Below are 20,548 nucleotides of genomic sequence, written 5' to 3'. Positions count from 1 at the left end.
CGTACCTTAACCACAAGCTCATCCTTCCTTCTCAAATCCTTTACTCTTTACTCAGTTTCTTCAACTATTAATTAGCGATGAGGGTTTTCATTCATGCTGGTGCAATATAACTTGTGGGAAGTCTGATTGGAGCAGGAATGTAGTGAAGAAAACTCCCTGTAATATCTTCAGTCTTAATGAAGCTGAGTCTCAGCTATGTGGGCCTCATCCGATCCCTAATCTCAGCCAGACATTGGATGAATCCCTTAACTGCACTATCTGGATCTTATGACCTAGAGATGTAGAGCTAGCTGACATCTGCATACTGAAGGCACCATCTCCCCTAATGGTCTTGCATACATGTTGAACAGGAGTGATACCAGAAAAGAGTTTTTGGTGTTCCCCATGTGCAAAATCCCGTGGGGCAGACAAGCACAAATTGGGAGTTTCATTTGCAATACTGGAGGCAGCATTGACAGCTCGGCTCACGAAAGTCAGAACCATGGTGTGCCTGTAGTGGTGGAAGAGGCTTTACAAGAAACAAGCCCAACCACAGATTCTGATTGTGTGTACTCACTGTTTTGCACCGGGCAGGACTAGTGGCCAGAGGACTCATTGCCATGCCCAAGCCTGTTTCTGGACACAGTTTGATTCTTCAAATATAAGAATGTAAGAATGGCCCGACTGGGTCAGACCAAAGGTCCATCTAGCCCAGTATCCTGTCTTCCGACAGTGGACAGTGCCAGGTGCCCCAGAGGGAATGAACAGAACAGGTAATCATCAAGTGATCCATCCCCTGTCGCTCATTCTCAGCTTCTGGCAAACAGAGGCTAGGGACACCCATCCCTGCCCATCCTGGCTAATCGCCATTGATGGACCTATCCTCCATTAATTTATCTAGTTCTTTTTTGAACTCTGTTATGGTCTTGGCCTTCACAACATCCCCTGGCAAGGAGTTCCACAGGTAGACTGGGTGTTGTGTGAAGAAATACTTCCTTTTATTTGTTATAAACCTGCTGCCTATTAATTTCATGTGGTGACCCCTAGTTCTTGTGTTATGAGAAGCAGTAAACAACACTTCCTTATCTACTTTCTCTACAACAGTCATGATTTTATAGACCTCAATCATATCTCCCCTTAGGTGTCTTTTTTCCAAGCTGAAAAGTCAGTCTTATTAATCTCTCCTCATACAGAAGCTGTTCCATACCCCTAATCATTTTTGTTGTCCTTTTCTGAACTTTTACTAATTCCAATGTATCTTTTTTGAGATAGGGCAACCACATCTGCATGCGGTATTCAAGATGTGGGCGTACCATGGATTTATATAGAGGCAACATGATATTTTCTGTCCTATTATCTATCCCTTTATTAATTATTCCCAGCATTCTGTTTGCTTTTTTGACTGTCACTGAACATTGGATGTTTTCAGAGAACTATCCACAATGACTCCAAGATCTCTTTCTTGAGTGGTAACAGCTAATTTAGACTCCATCATTTTATATGTATAGTTGGGATTATGCTTTCCAGTGTGCATTACTTTGCATTTATCAACATTAACTCATTAAAACTTAGGTGAAACATCAAAATAAAAGCAGTTCCTCTGCCAATCCTGTGCTACAGCTCCCAGAGGCTTTCTCCCTCGCTTATCTCGGTGCTGGAAGGAGGAGACACCAGCCCTGCTCCAGGGTATACTGCTGGAACCCATCTCTCTCCTGCAGCTCTGCTTACTGGGCTCTTGTAGCCCTTAATAGGGATCACCTGACCCCTTCTAAACTGGAGCTGATAACTGAACAGGGATGGCTGGCCCCAGACTTCCTGGCCCTTGAAGGGCAGACCACCCTGTTACTCATACCCACACAGCCATAGCAGGTTCCTAACTCCCTGTTCTCTGCAGAAAATGGAGGTTTTGTGGGTGCGATCAGTTGTATGCACAACAATAGGTGCACACACATGAGTCAACTTGAAGGTACTGACAATTTTGCATTTGCATCATACGTGTCAGTAATATGGAAACTCCATTACATTATGCATTAGAAAGCAAATGCAAAAATGTGGCTAGAAGCCAAAAATGAGAACCCTTCTCATTCTGTTCCCATAACATTTTCCAGCCCCTTTCCCTCCCGCGGTACAGATTGAACGACGGCTACTGTTCTTTATTATTTAGTAATTATACAGTGCTTTTCAGCTTCAAAGTGCTTCACAAACATTTACTAATTAAATCTGAAAAATAAACATTACACAGACCATTACAACTTATCAGTATTAATTAGCGCTTTGCTCATTTCTTGGATTTATGTGGGTGGGGCACATGAAAATGTAGGTTGTACAAGCGTTGAGAACAGGCTGTTTCTGCTCAGTGACAGTAAGCACAGTAAAGGCTATTTATAAGCAGGATTAGCACTTTGTTCTTTTCTTTTTCAAAAAAAGTGATTTATTTTTATTTTTCAAAGGCTGAAAACTACAGGGACTTGTGGTCACTCTGTACAGAAAACAGTCATTAGTATTTAAGTTCCGGAGCTTTGCTCCTCTTTATGGACCAAACGCATCAATCAACTTATTGCCTACGTTTCCCAGGGCCTGGTCCCTTCTCAGTGGGCCATGGGAGTTACATATGTGTATCCAGAGGCCTAGATCTCTAAGAAATACAGAACTAAATTGTACCTCAAGGATCACAGTTGTGCTGGGAATGGGAACGAAGTACAGTGACCAAATGGCATTGTCTGGAGGCACTATGCCTGCCTATGGTATAATGCTTCCACAATCTCAGTTAGGAGTGAGCTAAGGATCAGACCTTGCTGCATCTTAAAAAGTGTAACACTCTGCCTTCCCCAACTGCTGCCATCCCAGTGCTGTCTAAAGGGGCAGGCTCTTTCTATATCCCCATGGCCATTCAGGACTGATGGCAACACTACGACAGTAGCCGAAATCCTGAAGCCCTTATTCAGGGTTTACTCAGTCCTCCTTCCAGCAAAAATTCCCACTGAAGACAATTGTTTTCTTCAGGACGGACTTAGTACAAACCAGGGCCAATCTGCAAGGAAACTTAAAAAAAAAAAAAAAAAAAAAACCATGGAAGAAGAGAATTTAAGCTTGTTAAATAAGTCAGCCTTTCGTACCAGGAGGAGTACTTAGCATTTTGGGAGCAAACTTACTCTTATACCAGCTTTATAACAGTGGAACTCCATTGGCTTCCATGGAGTTAGAATCATAGAACTATAGGGTTAGAAGGGACCGTAAGGGTCATCTAGTCTAACCCCCGGCCAAGATGCAGAATTTGTTGTGTCTAAACCATCCAAGACAGATGGCTATCCAGCCTCCTTTTGAAAACCTCCAGTGAAGGAGCGTCCATCACCTCCCTAGGCAGTCTGATATAAATGAGTTACTTCTCATTTACATCAGTATTGGAAGACAACTGGGCCCATGAATCTAGAGTCTGCTCTCACCTAGTCTGGTGTAAATCTGGAGTAACTCCTTTGGAGCCAGTGGTGTAACTGTGGATTTACATCACTGTGACTGAATGCAAAATGTAGCCCCTAGTCTAGAAATATTATGGGGAATTTGAAAGATTAACAGTTGGACAATCTGTGAACTTCTAGGTTACTGACTTGAATCCAGCCCAGATGGGTATCTAGAGTTTGGGGCTGGCAGTTGTTTGAGGGTCTGTATAAATGAGTTGCCTTTTCAGTGCTTATATGTCTACTTCAAACCTTTTCTCTCTACTTAGACCCTTCCTGACAGCCTAAGCAGAAAGGCAGAGGACTGAATAAACACGGAGGTTTTGCTTCCATCTCACATACAGAGTTGGTTCGTTCAGATCAGGAATAAAACACTTTGGCAGGGGGTAGTGTGGTGAACCCTGCAGTTCCAATGCCCTTTATTATTATTATTGATTGCTTATTTGTATAGTGTAGCACCTAGGTGCTCCAGTGTGCTAAGCAGGGTACTAACACACAACAAAAACAGCAGTGGCCCCAAAGAATTTATAATCTGCTGGGCTCTTTCTGTGGTTGGAGAGAGCTTCAGTCTTTCAGGGATTCCAGACCTGCATTTTTCAACAGCACTAAACCCACTTAACATGTTTATAGACAAGCATAGTAGACAATGTGTGTGGAAGAATTTGGCTGCACTCAATCATGATTCTGTTAGAACAAATACAAGTGGGGAGGGGCGCAGGGTTCTTCATGTCACAGCTAATGAACAGCAAGCTGAGCTTAGCTTTCTGTTATTGTTTCCTAAGAAAATGGCCATCCTTCATACCTCTGCCTCAAAAAGCAGACATCAAAGAGAGGAACTCCATAATTTCCCTATCTGAGCCACTTCACGTGATTAGTTTATTGCAAAGGCCCAGAATGGGAAATGACCTTTTTTTTCCATTCTTGCCTTTTTTCTGGCTAACACGTAGTTGGTTCCAGAGTCTTTACTCCTTTTGTTAGCACTTTACTCCATCACAGGGATTTAGCGTGAAGTGTGGCTGTTGTGTGATATTATAAGGACAGTGAAGGTCCACAAATGCTTTTTGACATGGGCATTTAATACTTTGCTCTTCAGAGCCAGACAAAATGGAGTTGATTCTCCAGTGGCATATACCAATGTAAATCGGGAATAAATATATGTAGCACAATGGAGTGATACTAGTGTAAAACTGATATAAGTGTATGGAGAATCATGGCAAATAACACACTCAAGCTCCCTCCACCCATAATTCTGCCAATACAGTAGGATCGCTCCTGAGGAGAGAACTATCAGCTGTTAGCAATACAGTAACACTGTAAAATAGTTAGGAGTACATACTGTAGAGGGGAAGGAAGATGTGGTAACAAAAATAAGATCATGTGGCTACATAGGTAGCTACTGTACAATTTGATGGTGGTTGTGGGTTCCAAATCATCATAATTTCACACCCATATAATGGCCAGGCAGAATTGCAGCCTTTGTGCTTTGAGGATCACATGGGCTCCTTTTCTCTTGGTGCTCCCAAAGGAACAGTGGGCATGAGGTGACACTCTGGCTTCACACACCTTATGCACTGGCCAGTATAACCAGTCAGCAGCATAGGGGGGAGTATAGAAAGTTGATCCTGTAAAGGGCTGTAACAGTAGGCCGGCAGAGGCTGTGTTCCCCTTGGGGTAGTGTGGCTCCATACCACCCATTCCTAGGATTGTCCCTAAACAATGCCATTGGGCTCTTTATCAGCACATTTTGGTTTAAACTGGGATATGTGTAAATTAAGAGGATCCTAGTGTCCTTGCAAATATGACTGTATTCAGGCTTGTAAAATGCACAGGACCTCACTGTAGTCAACAGACCTGCACAGATGTAAAAGCAGCATTACTGAGAGAAAATTCAGGACCATGGTATTCTACAGTGTGGTCCTGATTTTCAGACGTTCTAAGCATCCCCATCTTCAGCTGAAACCAGTGGGAGCTGCAGTTGCTCAGGCTGTTGAGAAATCAGGCCCCAGTGGCTCCATTCCAGATGTTCTGTACCTCTTCAGTGGCAAAAAACCCAGCTATTAAACCAGCTTAAGTGGCTCTCTCAAGATTCCTTTGTGTAAAGGGAATCCCTGGGTGGTGGAGAACCAAAGTCATTATTCTGTGTCATGCTTTTCCCATGTCAAGGAGTATTCCTGGAAAAAAGAAGTATGGCTAGGGTATCTCAGTGATCATTGACTGCTGGAGCAGGATCCTGCCTGTAATGAAGAGTAGCTCTGAGATTGCTGTAATCATACCAGGGACTGGACTGAACCCAGGATCAGGGAAAGATCAGGTTAAATGCCATCTTGGCTCTTCCTACAAACTGTGCTGAGTGTATCTCAGGCACTCAGCTGTGCCAGTACTCTCAACCCCAAGTGTTCAAAAATCATCGGGCCCCCAAACCACCTGAGATTGGCTTAAAAATGAGATTATTACAAAAATAACATATTGGGGTCTTATTTGCCTTCTGATTTTGGAGTCTTTAGGGTACACTCATGTCATGATTTCAAGGTTTTCTCCACAATCATGAGCGCTACAAACTTACTTTAAAAAAAGAAAGAAAGCCACTATTCCCATGTATTAACATGATTCCAGGAGCTGGGGCTTTAAGAAAAACACCATTTGTGGTCCCCAGGTAAAATTATGAGAGTTGGCAACACTCCCTATTAACCTCAAAACATTACTATGATCCTGAGTCTCCACTTAACTACACAGGTGCAAATTGGGAAGTGGGTTATGGGGAAAAAAAGTGACATTTTCCTTTTTATGGCAGCACTCTTTGTCCTTAACCACATGTTTGTGTAAGTTTGTGTAATCTTAAAGGAGACAAATAGAAGATGTAGCCTACTTCTTCCCGCTCCCCCCTCCCCAAATAGCTATGCACAAATGAAGTGTTTATACAAATTCCAGACTGACAGTCCTGGAGGACAGAGTCCAGTGCTGATTCACAGAACAGATACTGTGCAGGCAGCAGCAGAGCCAACTTCCCCACACAGGACTGCTGATGTGCTTCAAACTCTACCCTTTTTCATTTGCTATGGCCATTCAATCCTGTAAAAGCAGCAAAGAATCCTGTGGCACCTTATAGACTAACAGACGTTTTGCAGCATGAGCTTTCGTGGGTGAATACCCACTTCTTCGGATGCAAGGTCTGCTTGCATCCGAAGAAGTGGGTATTCACCCACGAAAGCTCATGCTGCAAAACGTCTGTTAGTCTATAAGGTGCCACAGGATTCTTTGCTGCTTTTACAGAACCAGACTAACACGGCTACCCCTCTGATACTTGACACCATTCAATCCTTAATCTGTCCAATGAAACTGCTAACAAGTGGTAGCAGTGATTTTTGATGAGACAGTCACTTATGTACCAGGACCACCAAACTCATGTCACATTGACTATTAAACAGCCATCAGATGGCACCAACTTTCAGTACGTGCAGACTAAGACCCCATTGTGCCATTGAAGTCAATGGAATGGGTCTCATTGAGTCCAGTGGGATTTGGATTACGCCTTTAGGGCTTGGTTATGCAACACACTCTCACAAGTAATCCCATGAAAGTCATTGCACAGTAGAGCCCATAGTCTGGATTTGAACTAACAATTTAGAGCTAAAAGGTATTTATACCATTACCCAATGCCCTGAGATATCCAGTCCCCTTCACACACAGCTTTTATGTAAATTAAGGGTTGGATTCCGCCTTAATTTACATTAAGACAACAACATTCTTATTCACAGTGGAATGAATGTGTCTACACATGAAATATGATAAACGTAGGTTGGGTTAGCAAAGATGTGGGTCCGACGTGTGTTAATAGCCAAATTTCATGGATTGCTGGAAGTAAGGATAATTTTCTTTTTAGACAATACTCAATTTTAATTCAATTTGGTTAAGTTCAGGTTCAGTAAATTTTGGTCAAAATGAAATAACACAACAACAGGTGACCTGGGGAAGAGCTCTGAGTAGCTTGAAAGCTTGTCCCTTCCGCCAGTAGAAGTTGGTCCGATAAAAGATATTACCAAAATTACCTTGTCTTTCTCACATTTCTTCACAGGTAAAAATGACACTGCATGAAGTTTCATGCCGAGAGTAAGACTAGTTGTTCAGAATATTTAGTATGTGATCAGTGGGTCCACCACAAACCTCACTACCAGGTGCAAGAGGAGACTAAATCCATAGTACTGTGCTTAGAAATACAAGCCAAGCAACACATTCATTGGCCTTCGTGCTGTGATTAAAGATGGCAGAGCACTCAGCCAATCCATTTATGATGACCATAAAATTATAGATGAACTTTGTGTGGAAAAACTTGAGGTACTCAGGCTATAATATGTTTTCTAGGACTTACTGTTTTTTTGATTTTCTGGCCACTTCGAAATCCTTCCAAATTCCTTTTCCACTTCCTTTTCCTTCCAAATTCATCTCCGAGTCAAAGTACTACTCCTTGAGGAACTGCATTTTCTATGGACTGACTCCCTTGCAGGGGCGGCTCTAGGTATTTTGCCGCCCCAAGCACGGCAGGCAAGTTGCCTTCGGCGGCTTGCCTGCGGGAGGTCCCTGGTCCCGCGGATTTGGTGGCTTGCCTTCAGGAGGTCCACCGAAGCCGCGGGACCAGCGGATCCTCCGCAGGCATGCCGCTGAAGGCAGCCTGCCTGCCGCCCTCGTGGCGACCGGCAGAGCGCACCCCGTGGCTTGCCGTCCCAGGCACGCGCTTGGCGTGCTGGTGCCTGGAGCCGCCCCTGCTCCCTTCCATGTTGGAGGGATCTGGTTTTGGGTCCTGGAAATGGGGTTCTGGGTGGCAGTGTACATTGAAGCTGCTTTCATAAAGGGTTTGTCTTCTGCTTACACAATGTCCATCATCACAATCCTATGTCCCAGTCTTCTAGCTAGATGAGTTAGCTTGAGCTTCTTCCAAACCTTGACTAATGATATTCCTGCATTGGCCACATTGTTGATTAATTTTAACTCTCTCATCAACCTACTAAAAGCTATTCTAATAGATGATACATATTTTTTCCATTGCATTTTAGCATACATTCTGCCTCTACCAAGAGAATACGTCTTGCCCCTAGTCTATGTCATTTACTCAGTCCAACCCATAACAAGCAGTGCTTTTCCTGTGAGTACCACTGGTTCATTTAGCTAAATGTAGAAAGGCAGTTCAAGGTTCCCTTGATTATTTAGTACATCCTGAAGCCACCCAGTGCCTGGGTACTGCAGCATGTAAGGTATTTAATGTCATATGTTGGATATTAGACCCTCTGGAATACCTAATTTATAAATTTTCTTGTTTGTCAGTTTAAATATGACCAGTCACTTTATTTCAACATAGTGTTTTGTTCTATTAGAATATGATTTGAAGGTGAATGTGCCAGTTATTTAAGGAAATGCATATGTAAGTATTTAGGGTATCTTTCCCCTGTGCTATGGAGCGTATATGTAACTGTTGTAACTTTGCTAAGCTACAAGAATGAGCAAAACATCTGTTATGTGAAATTGTTAACCAATATGGGCCTGCTTTTTCCTGCTGATTTAGCAAGAGTATTTTTTGTCCGCAAACCCTTTGATATACAATTGAGAACAGAGTTATTCATCCTACCACAAATCCAGCAGACCTGAGAAGTCACTTCCTTGGACAAAATGGGCTGCTGAAAGGTCATCTCAGAGAGTGAGGATGTGCTATAGATTTTTAATGCAGACTTTTCACACACAGAAAAATAATCTGAAATAATCTTCTAGGAAGTCCAATACCTGGAGCATCCGATGGCACAGAGACTTGGGATGCTCAGGCTGGCTATTCCCATCACGTCTCAGGAGATAGCTGCTGTCTCTTAACTTTACATAAGAAGTCAGGAGTATTTTTTTTTACTTTTATATAAATATCTTAGTCCTCTTTTAGTAAGATGATGACATACTAGTGAGTTACAGAAATAGGATTATGTAATGCATCACCCTCCCTCCTTCCCTCATCTCATCCTCCTTACTTGTCTATTTCCCCTCTTTGCCCCTCCCCCCAATCTTACTGTTGTACTATGATCTAAGTGCTTACATTGTAAGGGAACGTAGAAATGAGTTTAAGAGACAACAAGAGCCTCAGATGATTTCAATGGGCATAGCTCCACTGAGTTCATTGAAATTACATTGATTTACACCAGCTGAGGATGTGGGCCACATAGCACTGCTTAGACAACAAGCTCACATTGAATTATCTTGAGTTCAACCAGCAATTTGAGTAACTCCAGGAGGGTCAAATGTCCATTCTCCCTCTCCCTGCATCCTAAGCTATTTACTGATTTTTCTTGACTCATCTGCATTTACTAAACAGGATGCACCCGCACCCATTCAAGGGAAAGGGCAGGAGTGACAAGACTTTACAGAGACATACTAGAAAAATAACTACAAATGTTTTTGAATTTGAACTGTTCATTTTCTCAGATATGCTGGTATAGCTGTTATAATACATCACCAATAATTACTGGCTGTGTGACTAGCTAGTCTCTTAAATGCTCTGTGCCTCAGTTTCCCCATCAGCAAAACGCATAGAACAACATCTACTACATGTATTGTTCTGAGTTCAAACTAGTGTTCTGTACATTTCTTAGAAATTCCTGAATGAAAGATGTTACAGGTTATGGCTGCTCTTGGTATGTAAGGGCCAGTCCTTAAATTTGGCCAGTTCTTAAATAATTTTCAGATGACATTGAATAATGTCAGATGATAAATATCTTTCATGAAAGAAAGTATCTACCACTCTGTCAGCAAGAAAATAAAAAGAAACTAAATAGCAACTTTACATTCCTGAGGTGTCCTTTCTGTCTAAAATATGAGGGTGCTGCCACAAAATATATAACCTCATTACAAGCATGACACATCAGTGTGTGAGCTCTCCTGGTGCTCAGTGCATGCCAAGAATTCGTGCATATACAGATAGGGTACTGATAGCCAATCATTGGGTGTTGAACATCACAATATGCATGCACAAATACTATTTGCATGCACAAATATACATTTCTCAGGTGCACAACTAGGCTGTGAAAAACTATGTACAAGAAATCCAATCTGCACTCACAATTTTTGAGGCCCCTTTGGAAATCTGTCGCATATATGTCCTTCTAAGCATATAATTGATCTAGCATGTCTTTTTAAGCATATAATTTGTCTGGCACATCTCACTGGTGTTCTAAGCATTAAAGCTGATTGATACCCTGTGCTATTAGAAATGAAAACAGAGGAACTGATTACAATCTTCCTTACATCAAGTTTACACTGGTGCAAGTCCACTGATTTTAATGGAAGCCAAGAGAGAGCCACATGCAGATTTGACTCTGGCAATAATTTTTCACATGAAAAGCATTGATCAGGGCCGGCTCCAGGCACCAGCATTCCAAGCTGGTGCTTGGGGCGGCAAGGGGTAGCAGTCCCTGTTGTTTTGCCCCCAAGCAGCACATCGAATTGCCACCATGGACGGCGGGGGCAGTCCCTGTGCCCTTAGGGTGGCAGGCGCGTTTCTGCGGCGGCGGCAATTCGGCAGCAGCTTCTATGTTTAGCTGTCTGCGGCGGCTTCAGCTAAACATAGAAGCCGCCGCCGAATTGCTGCCGCCGAGGAAACGTGCCTGCCGCCCTAAGGGCACACGGACTGCCCCCACCGTCCGCGGCGTCAATTCGGTGCGCTGCTTGGGGCGACGAAAACTGTAGAGCCGGCCCTGGCACTAATACATTGTATTGTATGTTGTGAATTGTAAAGTTAAAGCTGATACTCTCATGAACTTCCAGCATTAAAAATAAAACAAAAGCAAGAGAGACAGTTTTGAGCCAGATTCAGTAAAAATGTTGTTGAGTTACTGTTGCATTGAGAATGGTCACTCCCCCGCTTCTCCTCACAGAAACAGGCAGACACCAGACTGAGTTTGATTGAATCTGGCCCTTTGAAACCACCAAATGAGATTTAAGTCTCAATACAACAGGATTTTTCTTCTTTTTTTCTGCTTTAAATTTGATTCTTATGAAAGTGAGGGACTAATACAGTCGAACCAAGCGCTGTGCAAATAAATCTCTGTCCAAGCTTTCCTGCATGTAACTTTTAACTCTTACTGCACCTGAGACCCATCTGACTCCTGTTATTTCATTGCTCAGCTTCCTCTTAGCACCAATACTGCTAACCATGTCAAACTGCATGGTACAGACAAACATGACATAGCAACCATTGATGGTGAAGGCTGTACAACTCACTTCACTTGTGGGCCCAACCAAACGTGAGCCCACGTTTCCAGAAGGTTCTTGCAGTAAGATTACTTGGAACAATGTCCACTGGCACAGCGATGCTAGTGGGTCTGCTACTGACTTTTCCCTTATTCACACTTTGAGGGAAATATATATCTGTATTTTTTATTCATAGTGGGCTGCACTGTGGTGACTGATCTCATGCCACATAGGCTTTTCTTTTAAGGAATCAGAGGTTACATTGCTGTGATGTTTTTTATGTAGACTTTTCTCTTTTTTGCCTGTAACTGATGGGTTAGCTAGAATTTTTTAATTTTGTGCTAATTGCACAAAACAAGGTATGTATGGTGATAGTGTAACCCACGCACCTCCTGGGCGTGGTGTTCTGTCCCATCTAGTGGCACCCAGACCACTTAGAAAGAATGAGAGTTAAATGAGTCTGCTCTACAGCCTTAGCTAACAGCCAATTGGCTTTTAGCTCATGCTGTAGAGGCTAATGCATTAAGCTCCAGAGGTCGAGGCTTGATCCCGCCCGCCGACAACCGGGGTCTGTTGGTGTTACAATGGCAAGACTTATTAGTGTATAATAGCAGCAATGGTCCATGGGCTTGGCTACACTTGCAAGTTAGAGCACATTAAATCAGCCCCGGGTGTCCTAACTTCTGAGGTGTCCACACTGGCAAGGCACATAGAGCACCTGGACTCTGCAGCTGGAGAGCTGGTAATCCACCTCCACGAGAAGCATAAAGCTTGCTGTGCCCGGCTGAAATGCCCGGGTGTCAGTGTGGACAATGTGTTGCATTACTGCGCTGTGATTGGATTCTGGAAACATCCCATAATCCCCTGAAGTCAAGTGGCCACTCTGGTCATTGTTTTGAACTTGGTTGCAGGCATGCGGATATCCCCTTTCAAAGCTCTGTTTCTGACAGGCGGCATGCTTATCTGCTCCGGGACAAAGCAAACCATTATTGTGGAATGCTGTGAGTGTATGTGAGAGAGAGATGCGGGGGGGGAGAGGGGGTCTGCTGCTGTCTAAACTTACAAGACAGCATGCTGACACACTCTCCCCCCACATACACACAACACATTCCCAGTCACACTCCACCCCCTCATTTGAAAAGCACGCTGCAGCCACTTGCACACTGGGATAGCTACCACAATGCACTGATCTTTGTGGCGTTGCAAGAGCTGCTAATGTGGCCACGCTTGCAACTGACAGTGTAAACACATGGCGGTGTTTTCCCTGCTGCGGTCTCCGAAGGCTGGTTTAACTCCCAGCGCTCTACATCTGCAAGTGTAGCCAACCCCCATATTAATATAGCTGTAATGCCCAGACGCCCCAATCAGGACCAAGATTCTACTCTTCCTGGTGTTTTACAAACATGACCCCTCTGCCAAAGAACTAACAATCTAGGAATGCTAGAGTGCCATAAGCATGTGCAAGATTTTAAAGAACATATGACATTATAATAATACTTGACACTTGTACCCTTCAAATACATTAATAAGCATCAGGTAATGCATCCCCATGACACCCCTGGGAAGTAGGTAAATTTTCTTATGCCTGTTCTACAGACAAGGTTGGCTTTAGGGTGATTCCCCCGATTCCCAGGAATCGGGCCCCACAGCGTCTGGAAGAGGGGCCCCACACCTTCTGCCGAAGTGCCGCCGGAAACAGCGGCAACCGATTGAGCTGCCGTTGAATTGCCGCTGCTATCTTCAGTGGCCGCTCACTGTCTTCGGCGGCATTTCGGCGGCAGCTCTTTCAAGTTGGGCCCAGCACGTCCTAAAGCTGGCCCTGTCTACAGATGAGGAAACTGAGCTGTTAAGGGCCAGATTGTTCCTAATACCATCTCAGGTACACAAGGAGAAACAGTACAAGGAGCCTCTGCTTTTTCCAACTTGACTGTAGGGGGATCAGCTACACTGTGACGGGAACAAAGGCTATGCTCTCTCTTAGTGCCAGTACAGGCTCTAACTGCCTGAACTGGCATGAGGAGGGAGGGCCATAACCATGGTGTCCTCTGTACCAGCCAGGCATGGAGTGGAGAGCGCTCATGTAGCAGTCACACCAACATGCACTGCTTAGAAACTCATAGGGTAACTTCTCCCGGTGTGCCTGGCTGCAGTGCATCCACTCCACAGCTACTCCCGTTCAACTCAGAGAGACTAGGGCACCAGTAGCCTCTTGTCGCTCATTCAAGCCTACAGAGAAAGTCAGTGTCAGAGCAAGGATTGGAACTGGAGTGGTTCTGATTTCTGTGCCTCTATCTGAAGAAAGGAGGTTCATGCCTCAGTGAATTCACAATCTAATTTAGCCACAGAAATATAGGCTCCATAGGTCAAATGAGAAAGGAAGCAGGCTGCGCCAGTGTTGGAAGGCTTCATGAAGACAGGTGTGTATGGGAATGAGATTGGTTGGTGCACAAGAAGTGGGCTTCAGTTCCAGGTATAGGGTGTGATGTTAAAGAAGGTGCCAAGTGAAGAGTAACGGAAGATGAATAATGATACAGAGTGGGGAGGGAGGCTTGGAGGGACTAGCAGCTTTCGAAAGGCAAGTAGCATGCTTTTCATAATACACAGACCAAGACAAAACACATGTACAAAGTGTCACTACGGACTGAAAAGACACTGCTAGGAACAGAGAACATATTAGAATGTAACCTGCCTCGGAGGGCCACCTAGGTTCATTCCCTTAACTTCCTTTTGCTTATCCCAAAATATTGTTTCTCCTATCTGGACAGATGAGAGTAATGGAAACAGGAACAGGGAATACAGTTGGGGATTTCTCAGACTTTCCAAAAAACAAGCTGTTTAATCATAACAGATGATTCTCCATGTTGAAAGTAATATCTTTTACTGGACCAGCTTCTGTTGGTGGAAGGGACAAGCTTTTGAGCTCCACAGAGCTCTTCAGGTCATATTTTGTCTCATTTCCTAGGGCTTACTAATAAATATTCCTCAAAAAGGATCAAGGCAACAACTCTTGGGGAATATTGCCAACAGCTCTAGGGCATCCATTCAACATAACTTTACTGAAAGGATTCATTGCAGAGGACAAATGCTCTAGTTACTCTGAAAAATACCCAATTTCAGTTAATGAGATTCTCTTTTATAGACATTCATCCCCCCTTTGAGCAGCTCTCAGCTTAGTGTTTGTCAATAATGTAATCATCAGCATAAGACTCAGCAGCTAAACTAGCATTTGGCTCAGAGAAGTGAAAATGCCTGTCAGTTCTTCCAGCTTAGGTTGTCTTTATCTGGTAGCTATATTGTTCTTCCCTGCAACAAGATGCGCCATAGGCTTTCCACTGACTTTCTGGAGGCACGCAGCAGCTCTGAACTCTTTCACATGAAGCCACTGAACAGTCATGAGAGACTAATAGTTTTCAGTCTATTGAGGTTGGGTTAGAACCATGGAGAACTTTTTACCAATTATCAATTCCATTAGCCATCCAGTCCTCCGCAAATTTTCATTTTAAAACAGTTCAGCTATTTAAGCTGGAAGTTTTAGAAGTCCTTGAAATTGATAAAAATACAGGTTTTGGCTAAACTATAAAAAGAAAAGTTGATTTCTGTCTACTCACTAATAAAGTAAGTTAGCTACAGAACATTTCATTCTGCCCTCTGAATCCTCATCCTCCCTTTGGCTGCAAGTGGTTACATTATTCTTCATTTCTTGTCTTGATCCGCTGGATAGGTTTTGTGGATGCTCTTAAAACATGTACAATGTTCCAACATTGAGATGTCTGTATCTGGGATGATTTTCCATCTGTTTTTGATGAAACATCGGGTTTCTGACTAAATGAAATATCTTACAAAAGTATCTTTTTTCTGCAGCAAACTTCTACTTTTGTCAAAAAGTATAAAAATGTCTTTTTCAGTTTTCAGCCAAGAAGCCCCCCAAAATTCCCATTCAGAAATGCTGCCGTAATGCTTCATGCTCCCATTCTTCTCTATGGGCTGGGTCTCCTGGCCAGATCATATGTCCATGGCCAGTGACTCCACTGAGGCACCGTGATAGCTCAGTAAGAGGGAAGACTGTGGTTTACCATGGGAAACATAATCCAGCCTGGGAGTCTAGCCCATAGAGGAAAGCAGGAGCGGGAGGCACCATGAAAGCATTTCTGAATCTAAATTTTTGGTTTTAAACCAGAAGGTTTTGGCCAAATTTTTTCAACTTTTGATTTTTTCACCAAAAACTCCACATTTTCCTTGGAAAATGAGACAAAAGTGATTTTTTTTTTGGGTGGTCAGGGGGTGGTTTTTTTGTTTTCCAACTAGATCTAGCCTGTACCAGTGGCAGCTACAGGTTGTACTAGTAGCAACTGAAGTGATTGCTACACACAGTGTGTACATGGAATTAAATGAGGACACCCAGTTATGCATTTGGGTCTCAGGGTGACAATTTGGAGCCCTGAATTAGGGATAGTTTAAGAGCCCCAAATGAAGTGTCTTAGGGTTTGGGTTGCAGGGTACTGTATCTGTCTAAGCGATTGTTATTATTATTAGTGGTGGACAGTAACCTCAAATCTGAACACCTTTGAATTCTGGGGAAAATCTTGGACTTGGATCCAGACCTGAACATGACAGCTGGCTCCTACTTCTATGCTGGGCCAGACCAAAACCTAGATACATATCCCAGCACCCAAACTATGGAGGAAATACCCATTCGAATCTGAATTTCACAGATTTTAATCATCATCAGGACTGAATATTTGTGCTTTGAAATTCATCCTTTACATAGGAAGAGAGTCAGGTTATAAAAACTGGCTTTATAATGAAAACACAGACAGGCTATTAACTGCAGTGATGTCACAGGCTGCATTAGGGAAAGAAAACCAGGACGCAAGATGGCAGCCAGATATCTAAAAGCACTTTGAGGACTTGATCTGCCCTAGGCACAATCAGGGTGCCCCCAGTCTTACCTTTTTATGGCTTTGTAGCAAATGATGACAACTACAAAAAGGAACACTAGTGTGGCGCAGCATACCGCAATGATTATAACCAGGCCTGGCCACCAGGTCTCTTCAGTGGGGCAAAAGGTAGACTTGGGAGCTGTAAAAGATAATGTGAAAAACATACATGAATCCCCCCCGATAAGTAGTTTATAATCAGATAGGCTTCATTCAGCCTGAATATAGAACTGCGCCAGGGCCTGAGACATGTACAAAGAGGTTATTTCACATCTGGGACCAGTTTTCTGAGCAGTAAACCCTACTTGCTGAGTACTGGATGGATATTGCTTGAGAACCACGTGACGCAGCAAGTCATCAAGTGCTGGCCACGGTTCTTTGTGTTGCTCCATCATCCACCACATTGCATTCAGATACAAAGAGAAAGGTACAGCTCTGCTGCCAGAGAGCAATGTCTTTTCTCTTGGTGATTGCCCATCTACGGCAGGATCAGTTTTAGTTTTACAGAGAAACATCATGCTGATAAGTTCAGGCTTTTAAACAAAATTAGGAAAGGTTTATCTGGGAGAAGTAGCAGTACCTACAATCAGGGATGGAGCTGCTATCATATTAACCTTGGATGGAGGATGGTGAATTAATTTAAAAGAACGCAGGAATTGTATTACAGTTACTAATAGCTTTTACAGGACTTTACTCAAACTTTTTTCTACCGTACTGTCACTTTTTTAATGCATTTAATTAATATCCATTAATTTATGCAGTGCTTATGAAAATATAAATTAAAAGAAGAAAAGTGTATTTATTTCTAAGGGCTAGATTGTGCCCATAGGCACTGCCCACAACAAGGAGTAAACTGGACCAGAAGTAATCATGGGAGACATTTAACTCAGAGATAAACCTCTGCAGCACATTTGTTTCCCTTGTGGCTTGAGAGGATAGAAACATGCTGAAGGTCTATAGGTAGGCTTGGCAGAATTTGTTGTTTTTTTTTAAATTGATTTTGACAGGCATCAATGTTTATTTTTAAGCATTTTTTTTTTCAATTTTTATCAATGTAAATTTTCACAATGGCACAAAATTGTGGGTTTTAATCATTGTTTCTGATTTTTATCAATTTCAGTTGTTCACGGTTGTGGGAAAATATGGGCATGTTAGACAATAACTGTTTAATTATAGTAGACGTTGAGATTCAAAAAGTCAAAGCATTGTGGTCATTAAAACACAAATTGTCAACATCATATGTCAAAATTGCAAGTAAATATCCTTAAAACAAACTCTAAATTCCCAAATAGCCTTTTCCTTATTTTTCTGATCTGAAAATTTCAATTATCGATGGAAATATTTTTCCAACGGTTGGTGATATGGTGAAATCTGTGTTTACCAACATCTACTGATAAAAGTGTAATCCTTCCAACTGTCTATAGGGCAGCAAATTATGAAATCAGGATTGGATATTTTTCTAATAATCTGCTTTAGAAATTATTTTGGGGAAGTTCTATGGCCTGTGCTATACAGGAGGTCAGACAAGATGATCACAGTTGTCCTTTCTGGCTTTGGAAGCTATGACATCCTCTGTGCCAATACAGCTGGGACTAGGAAGAGATCATTGAACTCATTGCACTTGTGATCTAACCAACATTATAATTCATGTCTCCATAAATAAATACTAGCAATGCATCAGTCAATGGGAACATCTAGGTTTCCATTGTTCAGTTAAATAAACAACTCAACAAAACGTAGCACCAGACACTTCTTAATGTCTTTTGAACATGCTGATTTTATCTGGTGCATTTCACTCTCTGAGCCTAATATTATATCAGTCACTGACATTTTACAAATGTGAATCAAACCCTTCCCTCAAAACTGTTGTGATCAGATTTTTTGCAATGACATGATCTGTAGGGCACATTCATCCTAAGAGGGCTGCACAGAGATTCATAAGAAAGACACTAGATGTAACAAAGAAATCAAAATGATAAAGTCAGCCGGCTGCAGGAATGAAAGTGACTTAAAGGACTTACCAGTAAGTCAAAGTCCTGAGCGGGGGCGTGGCCTCAACTGGAAGAGGTGGGGCCTTAACCAGAAGAGGTGGGGCCTTTAAATCCAGTTTTAAAGGCCCCGGGGCTCCGGCTGCAGCTGGGAGTCCTGGGGCCTTTAAATTACCCCTGGAGCTACCAGCCCTTTAAAGCGCCACCTGAGCCCCGCTGCCTGAGCCCCCGGGTAGGCAGCAGGGCTCGAGCAGCCCTTTAAAGCACCAACCTGGGGAAGCTGGTCCAGTCCAGCATGGCCTACCGGCTCTTACTGGTACGCCGTACTGGCCCATACCGGCGTACTTTCACCTCTGGCCGGCTGGTAACTCTACTGGTCAGTTCATCAACTGGTGCCATTGAGGAAGTGCTACCCTTACCACAGACGACAGTTCTCCATTAATATTAATGCATAGCACTTTCATCTTCAAAATACTTCACAGATATTAACTGTGAGATAGGTAAATATCAACTCTGTTTAACAGAAGACAAAACTCAGAGTTTTCTCCTCAGTTTAAGTAACTTGAGGAGCCTAGGGTTCCCAGCTCCCAGCCCTGCACTGAGTCTACTATATCATGCATCTTTCAACTCATGTCCTCAGCAGTTGAATTTCTATTTTATTACTATAAATTCTATGGAACTAGTTCTCACTAAGCAGTGAACATGAGAGTTGTGTCATGAGATGGGGCAGGAGTCAACTTCAAATATTTGTAAACTATTTTTAATATTATTTATTATTTTATCACACCCCAAAGTGGACTGGGCATTTCAAAGAAGACATCGCAAGGTCTCAGCCTGAAGGAGCTTACAATCTAAGGGCCCCATTCTATCACCACTATGCAGTACTTGCAGATGTGAGTAGTCCCACAGAACTCAGTCAATGCTACACAACATGAAAAAGGGGGTCAGGATTTGGCTTTTAGACGTGACATGATGAGTGAGGGTAACAAATAATAGGGAGAGGGGATCCAGCAATATGAAAATGTGGCAACAAGGCTTGGCCAAGTGCCCATCCACCACACATTTCGGTGGTTCCACTATAGTATTATTTTTTAATATGGAAAAATACAGAAGATGAAATGAGATAGTGAATATTACTGCCAACACTGAGTGAATCATCATCTTCATATATTTATTGATGATAAGAACCATAGGAACTGCCATAATGGAGAAGACCATCGGTTCATCTAGTCTGGGGTGGGCAAACTTTTTGGCCCAAGGGCCACATTGGGGTTCCAAACTGTATGGAGGGCTGGGTAGGGAAGGCTGTGCCTCCCCAAATAGCCTGGCCCTGCCCCCTATCTGCCCCCTCCCACTTCCCGCCCCCTGACTGCCTCCCTCAGACCCCCTGACCCATCCAACTCGCCCTGCTCCTTGTCCCCTAACCGCCCCCTCCTGGGACCCCCACCCCTAGCCACCCCCTGGGACCTCACCCCCTATCCAACCCCCCTGCTCCCAGTCCCCTGACTGCCTCAACCCCTATCCACACCCCCACTCTCTGACAGGCCCCCCCAGGACCCCATGCCTATCCAATCCCCTCTGTTCCCCGTCTCCTGACCCCTATCCACACTCCTGCCCCTGACAGGCCCCCGGGGACTCCCATACTTATACAACCCCCCTGTTCCCTGTCCCCTGACCATCCCTCGACCCTCCGCCCCATCCAACCTCCCCCTGCTCCCTATTCCCTGACTGTCCTCTGGGACCCCCTGCCCCTTAGCCAATCCCCCTGGCCCCCTTACCATGCCTCTCAGAGCAGCATGTCTGGCAGCCATGCTGCCCAGCTGGAGTCAGACACGCTGCTGGAGTGCGCTGCTCTGCGGCCCAGAGCACTGCCTGCATGGTGGCATGGCTGCAGGGGAGGGGGGACAGCAGGGGAGGTGCCGGGGGCTAGCCTCCCTGGCCGGGAGCTCAAGGACCAGGCAGGACAGTCCCA

General features: G+C 43.7%; 2 protein-coding genes across 5 annotated transcripts in view; one reads left to right on the top strand and one right to left on the bottom strand.

Annotated features, from left to right (window-relative positions):
* FAM181A (family with sequence similarity 181 member A) overlaps positions 1-20,548 on the top strand; it is a 227,070-nt gene that overhangs the window by 49,376 nt on the left and 157,146 nt on the right. The window lies entirely within an intron of this gene.
* The window catches only part of PRIMA1 (proline rich membrane anchor 1), an 84,906-nt gene that overhangs the window by 18,096 nt on the left and 46,262 nt on the right, over positions 1-20,548 (bottom strand). For all 3 annotated transcript variants that reach the window (XM_045014788.1, XM_045014786.1, XM_045014787.1), the window contains one exon: positions 16,601-16,730. In XM_045014788.1, coding sequence (XP_044870723.1) covers positions 16,601-16,730 — 130 coding nt within the window. The remainder of the gene's footprint in view (positions 1-16,600; positions 16,731-20,548) is intronic.

Source organism: Mauremys mutica, chromosome 4 (assembly GCF_020497125.1).
Source record: "Mauremys mutica isolate MM-2020 ecotype Southern chromosome 4, ASM2049712v1, whole genome shotgun sequence".
In the NCBI taxonomy this organism is placed as follows: domain Eukaryota; kingdom Metazoa; phylum Chordata; order Testudines; family Geoemydidae; genus Mauremys; species Mauremys mutica.
This window is presented reverse-complemented; position numbering and strand designations above follow the sequence as displayed.